General features: G+C 36.5%; 1 protein-coding gene across 1 annotated transcript; it reads right to left on the reverse strand.

Annotated features, from left to right (window-relative positions):
• Positions 1-4,653: 4,653 nt before the first annotated feature.
• TMEM128 (transmembrane protein 128) lies at positions 4,654-8,193 on the reverse strand. Its single transcript, XM_009870210.1, has 3 exons — positions 8,012-8,193; positions 5,924-6,085; positions 4,654-4,753 (listed from the first exon to the last, which is right to left on the reverse strand). The coding sequence occupies exons 1-3, from the start codon at positions 8,191-8,193 to the stop codon at positions 4,654-4,656; spliced, it is 444 nt and encodes a 147-aa protein (XP_009868512.1).
• Between the last annotated feature and the right edge of the window lie 937 nt (positions 8,194-9,130).

Consider the following 9,130-nt stretch of genomic DNA (forward strand, 5'->3'; position numbering starts at 1 on the left):
AGATAGACTAGTCCTTGTTCTGGCCAGGCAGGTCTTACCTTTTTACCCTACATCAGTTGATAGCGTATCAAATATCCAAAGTAGTCTTTTTCACAGTGAGTGACCTATATCTTACATCAGCTACATCAAAAAATTGAATAAATTAAAAGATAGCATCTATTTTGCTGAGCTTCCACATGCAAAACTTGAGAGGTTTTAAGCTTTTTCTCTTCTGAAATTATTAAAGAGGGCTTTTTCTTAAATAATAAAGTGCATTTCTAAACTTGTATGTAAACTTCTGAGGTTCACATTCTTCTTAAAGAACAGGGAAGAAAAAATGGCAGAAATGCAGAATAAGTAAATTCTGGACAATCACCTATTTAGGTAAGCATAAGGAAGAAGTAGTCCATGTCCTTTATGCATTTTGGCCTGTTCTCAAAAAGAAGGTATCTTAAGCCGTCTACAGATTTTCCTCTTGAAAAATGCACGTAACTGAAAGCTAGCCCTGTGCTTCTGCCTGGCCCATAATGGCACTATAAATAAAAGGCATAAATAATGCAACAGTTAAGGCTTCGGCCACCTCTAGCTCAGAGTTATATCCATCATTATCGAAACCTTATGGAAATGCCAAGTCCTACTTTTATCTTGTGTAATATAACCTTTAAAGAATGACTAAGGAAGATGCTTTCATCACACAGACCTTCTATGGGTAACTGATGAATAATCTTCACTATGTGGACTGTTTTATTTCAAGATTATTGTAAAGCATGCCTTATCACCTGTGAAGCTCTTTGGTGCTGGCACAGATTGTCATCCTCAGATGAAATTAATGTAAATGGATAGAGAAAACACCTCTGGTGGTCTGTGGCCAGCTAATACCTTCAAGCTTTGGCAGGGGTAGGGATTTTGATTTCACTAATACTTGTTTTCATGAAAATATTAAGATTCCTCTTTCTACTCTCTTGACACAAGCCCTTTATTTGGTGGTAAGGAAAATCACAAGAACAAGAAGTGGCAGCAGCATTTTGTCAGGTTGCTAATTATAGCAAACATTGTTTAAAATTCTTACCACATTCACCACTACTTCCCTTGGAGCATCTAAGTGGCTGAGTATTGCACTGGATACTCGTAACCGTTACTGAAAGGCTTCGCAGGACTTTTGTACCAGGCACTGTTTACAGAAAGACATCAGAATAAACAAAACAGCTCTCCAAAGGTGAACAGAATGGAATTACAACTTCAGTCAACCCAACTGAGGGGCCATGAAAGACAAATATACTCCAGGTCAAGTAGAATATTTAAAATCTACATTAATATCTATTTTATAGGCAAAATGATGGGTTGGCAGTCACGACAAACAGTGGAATTAGACAGTTAAACAACTCAATACTGAGGAATTTCTGAATACTTTTATACAAAGTTTATTAAGATGTCCAGAAGAATAAATCTGAAAAACCATGTAGCAAATAGTAATTTTAATTCAAGAGTACAAGGCAACTTAAAACACCTAGAGCATTTATATAATTGACAAATAAAAATCCAGTGATAATTACCATCCCTGAGCAACACGACATTTTAAATATTACAATTTTTAAAAAGTTACTCAAATGTACCTGTGTATGCATACGTAAAATTGTTAATATTTGTTAAAAGACGAAGACCTGCAGACAAGCAACAAGCACAACTGCTTTTGGAAATCTTAAATATTACATTTAAACAAATTAAGCTATTAATGTAATCCAGAAGCTACTTAAGAGTAGCACTAAATGTATTTTATTTTGGTTTGACTGATCTTTTTTACTGCATACCGATAGCAACTTTTTTCTTAAAAGAACAGCAGTGGCTTAAGACAAGGCCCATCTTTTTCATTACTAAGCACTTCATGTACTGTGTATTCAGCAGTGGTATGAATTTTAAAGTCAGAATGAAGAACAGCCTCCTCAAACAGGCCAGACTTCAGGCACAAGGAGTAAATTTTAACAAGTTTCAATTACCCAGCTTCTACATTCTCCTATCTTCCAAAAGGCGCAGGTGTCAAAGTATTTAACATAAAGGTCTATATAAAATGGTTTAGAAATTATATGATATAAAATGGACCAGAAACTAGATGGTGCTCAGGTTTCCAGATACTGAAGGATCTCAGCCAAGGTGAACTGACAGACAATGTTATTTTCCCAACTGTGTAAGACTAATTGCATTTCACTTAGTATCAGCCTCTTTATTGCTGAGGAAGAAAAATGGCAACTTCACCAACAGGCACTGCTATGAATGAGAAGTTAATTTATAGAAGAGAAATACCCTGAATACTGAAAAATAGTGCATACAACAAAAAATTCTCTTTGTGCTCTTAATTTCTTGTATAGTGTTAATATTGTTCATTATATTGCTGGTTATTTGCAGCTTGATCACCCATCTTTGGCTGTGGACAAACTATATCAGCACAAGTTGAAAGGAATTATTTCACTGATGGCATTGCCAAATTAACAAAGATGTAAACATCCACCAGCTTCCTAGGCCCTTACCCCGATATGTATCTTTTTCAAACACTAGCAGATCTGCAGTCAGAACATTAGGTAAGAAAGTATTTCCTACGTGGTAACACACATAACATTAGAAATTTAATATATCGAGAAATGTCTCCTGTGTCATAGATGAGTAAGTTTACAAGTAGAAACCTGGATTCCAGCTAACAGTATTTTAGCTGTCAATTCAAATCAAAAGAATATAGTATGAAAGACAACACTTGAATGAAGTATCAATTACTTTCAAGCCAACCAACCTGCTTTAAGCAGGAAGTTGGACTAAGCGTCCTCGAGAGTCTGCCAGCAGGATTTAGGACCATTTTAGGACCATTTAGGACTTTTTACCCATCTGCTCAGTACTGAATTACAAATAAAACCTTTACAAAGCAGTGGTGAAATGCTTTGTGTTACTAAGAGAGGTATGACATATCTATCTTCCAATTATTCACTATCTGTTGCTTTTTTCCAGCCACTGGATAACCTATAGTTATGTCCATTTGAGTTATAAATCAGGTGGTCTAAGAATTAAAGTATCAGTTTAAAGCAAACAAGCAGTATTATAAAAAAATAAAAGTACTGGAATGTAATAAAAGTGACATTCACTTTGCAGGATAACAGTTACTTAAGTCCTTCACATGAATCTGAAAGAAAAAAAACACAAATCCAACTTTAACAAAAATGTTGTATATACTGCACAAGCTGTACCTTGCAGTATTTGGACAATGAGTACTTAATGATTTTGCATTACCAAGAGATAATTTGGCCCAATACAGAATTAATAAGTTCTGTATAAAAGAATTTACTTGGCTGTTCATGTAGAAAACCAAGATGTTTTCCTAACGTTCAGCTGTTCAGGATACCTGTAATTCAACTGTACTTCTTACCTTCTAAGTACCTTCATTGTTTTAGTCTGTTAATACAACAGCTCTACTACACTGAAATGCATCCTTTCCCAAGATCCTTCCAGGGCTCACACAGAACATAGTCAATGGCAGAATGAACAAACATTATTTGAAGAAGTCTGCATTAACCAGCTCCCACAATTACGCTCCCATAATACAGCAGAGAGGTTCCAAACTAAGTATTGTATTTTTCAGAAGTCTGTAGGTGTTGTTAGAGCAGGCCCTAAGATAATTACCTCCTTAAAATATCAGGTTTCTTGATATCTAAAAAATAAGGGGGGAATGCAACACTAGTTTCAGTTTGTTTATGCAAACATAAGCTGTTTTTCACTGTTCCAGACATTAAATATTTTTTGCCTACAACTCTTGCACTACAAGAAGCTACACTGAAAAATCCATCACTGTGTCATTCTTCTTGCTGCATTCATAAAAATGCTGGGAGACTGCCTCAATGGAGAGAATTTGTGATGGCAAGCAAAACCAAACAGGCTTCCTCATGTTCCCTGGAGAAGTACCACCACCAAGACCTTCACTGGATGATGCAGACATGTGGGGCACAGGGCACATCCCTTACCCTATTTACCAAGCAGTCTTTGATGATTTTCTTAAGCTTTTTCAGTTTCACAGGATTTATCTGAATAGTATATTCTAACAAAAGATGTGAGAATCTCTTTAAGTGGCAGTTATTGAGAATTAATTTTTCAAGTCAACAGAATATGTGGTTTTGCCTTTGAAAGCTTGTTTTTTAGGAAGAACAAATTACTTCTGGTATCTGGCTGTTTTCCAGATAGTGGGCTGATCTGGACTGTTCATCTCAGAAAATGAACACAACATATTTAAAGACAAAGAATTTGAATTTTAAAAAAAAAAAGAAGGCAATTGCATATGGATGTTAACAGCTTCTCCCCTTTACTACTGGGTCAAGCAACTTCACGAAGAAGTTTTCCCAGTCTGGATAAAGCTGCAGGTATGTGACCTGTACTCCCCCAAACCATCCATTCTCACTAATCGTTTCTTTTCACCCTCTAGAATGAGATCTTAGAGAAGAGAGAAAGGTCCCCCTCAGGATACTTATGTGTTCTCCAGTTACTCTATATGCCACAAAATGTCAATACACTAAAAGTGTACACAAAACATAGAGAAGGAATTCTTAAATGGTCTTGCAGTCCTTGAATGTCCAACAAAGCAGTTCATGCAACGAGAGAAATATTTTTATGTGCTTAAACAATTCAATTATTTACCTGAAGGACTTATCCCAGGAGTGACACAAGCATCACAAAACCCATGAACTGAATGAAGAGCAACAGAGGTGTCATAAACGACCAGATAGGCCACAAGGCAATGTTGAAACTGAGAACAAAAGCAGGAAGAATTTAGTAAGTTCAATTGTCATACTACGGATATACCAGTCACCCAAAACAAATATGGCACAAGAGGAAACAAGATTCAAACTACTCAGCCTGAAAATTACCTCTTTCTTTATGACTTGTGAGAAAAAAAAATGAACAAACCCCAGCACCTACTAATTAAATTGATAGTTTGTTTACTTTTTTTATTTACTGATAACTCATCTTGGAACTTCAGTAGGTGCTGCAGATTTTACACTGAGCAAGTCCACTCAGTCCTATCAGAATAAAAATATTTTTTACTTTCAGAATCTCCATATATGAAGTACCTGAAAACAAACTACTCTCATTTTTTCCATGGGCATACATGGCAACTGAGAAAAGCCTTGTTTTGTACTTCCAGCCAAAGAGATTTGAGTTAAATGAAGAGAAAGGGTGAAACCCAACTTATTTTACAACTGAATTACAAAGATTACAGATTTGACTAATTCTAAACTATAAAGAACCTTTACCTCCTTCAGTCTTCCAGCATTGCAACGAATACTGACTGACATTATTCTGATACAACTAAACCTAAAGAGAGAACCAGCTTTCATGCAGAGACCAAACAAATATACTGGCACATGCATACATTATTTTTTCATTCACGTGCACATTTGCTCAATTCTAACTCCTATAATCTCATAAATAAAGTAGCTAATACTATAACTACCATTCTCTGACAAGATATAAGCCCTTAAAGTTCCTATAACAGCTATAAGTAAAAATTTCAGCATGTTTGCTATTTATAGAATTTTTTATAATGAAAAACTCTGTATTACAAACCGATCAGGCATATTTTTTTCTCAGTTTGAGAATACACTTTTCTCATAATTTGTAAACCTTGAGAAGACTTGTCAGAGGTGATCATTTTACACTAACAAAGCTAAGGACTTCATTTGCAAGATGGAAAAGATCCAATACACCTACAAGTACCCTTAATAAAGTTTTGACAATTCCAGCTCTTGCTTTGTGGGTGAACATTGAAAGTGGAAGAAATTATGCTATGTAGAACTTGTATTATCACCAATATACTTAGCAGAATTAGAGAAATCATACTTTTGATAAAATGAGACCATTAATAGATCTAGACTTAAAGGTTTAGCAGAAGCTTGTACACAGTGTCTGAACTTACCAAACTGCTGCTGCAATGAAAGTAGCTGTTGTGATCGGTATCAGCGCTGGGTACCGTGCATCGTAGTCCTCAATTCCACAATACCACTCAAGATACAGTATGCAGTAAGAGGCAACAGATAAACACGCTGCAAATAAACAGCTACCAGAGGCAAACCACCAACTGTGGGGAGAAAAAGCATGTTAAAAAATGCTAAACACAGTCACACTGCAGTTTGCACATTAATCTTCATTCTAGTCTAAAACCAAAGCAGACGATTGATAGAATGATCTGCAGCTCTTGCAGCATTTTCCTTAAACTATTTTTACAAAACACTTTTTGCCCTTCTGTCTAATCTACATAACTAATGAGATTAATTTTGCAATGCACCATTCCTGTCATTTATTTTTCCCCCAAGTATTTTGGGAGTGCAATGCAATGCAACGCAAAAGATTTTGTCTGCTATACTACCACACCAAAAATATTTCATCAGTAATGAAATAAAATAGTCTCCACTGCAACTGTACTTCTTGCTGTAAATTAGACTGCTGATTTTCGTGCAACAGAAGTGTAGAAAGCTTTAAGAAAGTTTCAAGTTTATGAACTCTCGAATTTAACAGACAAGAAGCATGAAGATTTTTCTTTACAGAAACTGAAGACAACCATAGAGAAATCCAGGATTTCAAATTTGCACTTGAGAAAATACAGGCTACGTGATTACTTAGGAAGACACACTTTTGAGTCTCTTTGACCACATACTTCAAGAGAAGATGGGAGAGAGAACTTGGGAGGAAGGTGCACTTTAATAAAATCTTGATTTATCTGAATGTGTATTTAGCAAATAAAAATTTTTAAAAGTGAATTCTTATTACCATAGTTTGATTGCTAAATTATGAAGGGTAATCACCTACTGAGGTAACATTTGCTCTGGTATGGTACAGCAAATACCCTGTGCTATTCTGGTACCTCAGTACTACAATTAAGAAATCTGCATTAAGAAAGCAGCTGCCATTGTATACCTAAACAAGGAATGCAGGAAGACAGTCCTGCAGGAAGCAGATGGGGCTACCCAAAAACTGGATCGCATCCTGGAGTCACTGGTTTGTATCCACAGCCAACTGGACATAGGGTGTATCTAGAGCAGTCTGGAAGAGCAGTCCCAGAGAACCTCACAGGAGAGAGTGAGGCCCTCTTCAGCTTCCACATACTGATACAATAACGATAATGACCTTGAGAGAGTTTTAAAAGCAATTCCAGGTGAAGCTATCCTAACACCTAACACTCCTCAATCCCACTGAAAATAATTTAATAGAAAAGAAACAGAATAGAAATCACTTCATAGAAATTATTTCAGTAATTTTTCACTGACCTACATGAAAAAGTCTAGAGAACTTCTAGAGAAATTACCTTCATTTTTACATTTAAAGATAACTTCCAGCTTTTTCTAATTAAAATAAAACCAAAACCCCAAGAGTTTGGACAAAACAGGTAGTGATTTCTTGTACTTCAGCACAACCTTAAAGGTACACTACTATAATATCCTATTAGAAGAAAATTTTGCATGTACACAGATGGCCCAGTGGAGCCTAGAGAACCAAAAAAAAAAGCAAAATTCTAAGCACTGTATTTACTTAAAAAATAGTTTAATAATAACAACTTAGGTCGTCATCTGGTCCAACCTCCCTGCTCAGGCATGGTCATCTAGAGCCAGTTGCTCAGGATCACGTCCAGATGGCTTCTGAGCATCTCCAACGATGGAGACTCCATTAACTCCCTTGGGCAAACTGCCAGTGTCTGGTCACCATCACAGTAAAATGTCCCCCAATGTTCAGACAGAGGTTCCTGTGTTTTGGTTTGTGCTCACTGCTCCCAGTCCTTTCACTGGGCACCACTAAAGAAAGCCTGGATCTGTCCTCTATGCACCCTCCCTTCAGGTATTTGTATACCAGATAAGACCTCTCCTGAGCCTTCTCTTCTGCCGCAGTCTCAGTTCTCTATTCCTGTTGTAGATTTTGTTTATCCAGGATTTAAAACACAGTGTTCAGATGTAACAAAATAAGTATGATGAAGATAAGAACACAACTTCTTTTGCAAGAAAAGCTACCTTACCTATCTGCTTGAATAGTCTCTTTAACAGTTTTTAAAAAATCGAAGTAGTATGTCACAGAAATTGATGCCAAAATCCAGAATGCAGAATGAATATTCAGTCTGGTAAGCGGCTTCCTCTTCTTCACTACAGCTGTAGACTCTTCTGCAAATAAGAACATAGTTAGAGCAGTAAAGCCAGTCATTAAATGGAGTATGATTAGTTACGTAAAACATGATGCTTTATCCTTTTAATTCATTTATCTTAAGAGATTATTATACTCAGTATAATACATTTTATATTCCAGAGGAAGTATTCTAAAAGGCTCTGCATATTTCCTGAAATAAACAGACTACACAAGATCTCCTTTGATGAAATGATAAAGCAGTAACAATCAGTTACAATATGTGAGTATATTTTTAGGAAATTAAGAGCTGACTAGATTATGAAAGGGTTATTTAACTAATTAAAAACCTCCTGGTGTTATTAAAGGATTTTTATTAATCTAGCATATGGCAAGTCAGGTTGGTATTTCCAATTACTAATTCCTTTTTATCCTTTCTTGTTAATTTTAATATTTGCTAACCAATTGCAGGCATAAATAATTTTCTTGTAATCAACTGCATTTACTTCACGTGAGATTTTAAACTTGTTTCAGGAGCTAGGCTGATTCACACTCCACACCTTCAACAGGTAGAATAAATCTATCCATATGCAGAAAAGTATCATTTCTTTTTTCCTTCTTTACCATATTTTTTTTTCAGCGAGAGCAGAAGAGAGTGAGGAGGTTTGAAAGCATGGTTTTGTGCATGACACCAACCAACCAACACACTCAGTACTTATACACGGCCAAAAAAAGGAGTGTCAGCTGTGCCTCTGGTGTTTCACACCTTGAACTTTAGGTGACAGGTGGCCTGTGAGCCCCCGGCGGTGTCCGGAACCCTGCTGGCTGCCCTACACTGTCTGAGGGTACCAAGGGCTCTGCTCGAATTTACAGGTATTTTCTTTTTTTTAAATTTCTTTTATTTCTTAGATTCTTCCTCATCTCCTAAAGCTTGGGCCTGGGGCACGTAACCACTTCACCCCCGCCCAGAAATCCGCGGTCCCGAGTGTTTCACACAGCTCACGCGTCCCGTTCGGCA

Source organism: Apaloderma vittatum, unplaced genomic scaffold (assembly GCF_000703405.1).
Source record: "Apaloderma vittatum isolate BGI_N311 unplaced genomic scaffold, ASM70340v1 scaffold39645, whole genome shotgun sequence".
Classification (NCBI taxonomy): Eukaryota; Metazoa; Chordata; class Aves; order Trogoniformes; family Trogonidae; genus Apaloderma; species Apaloderma vittatum.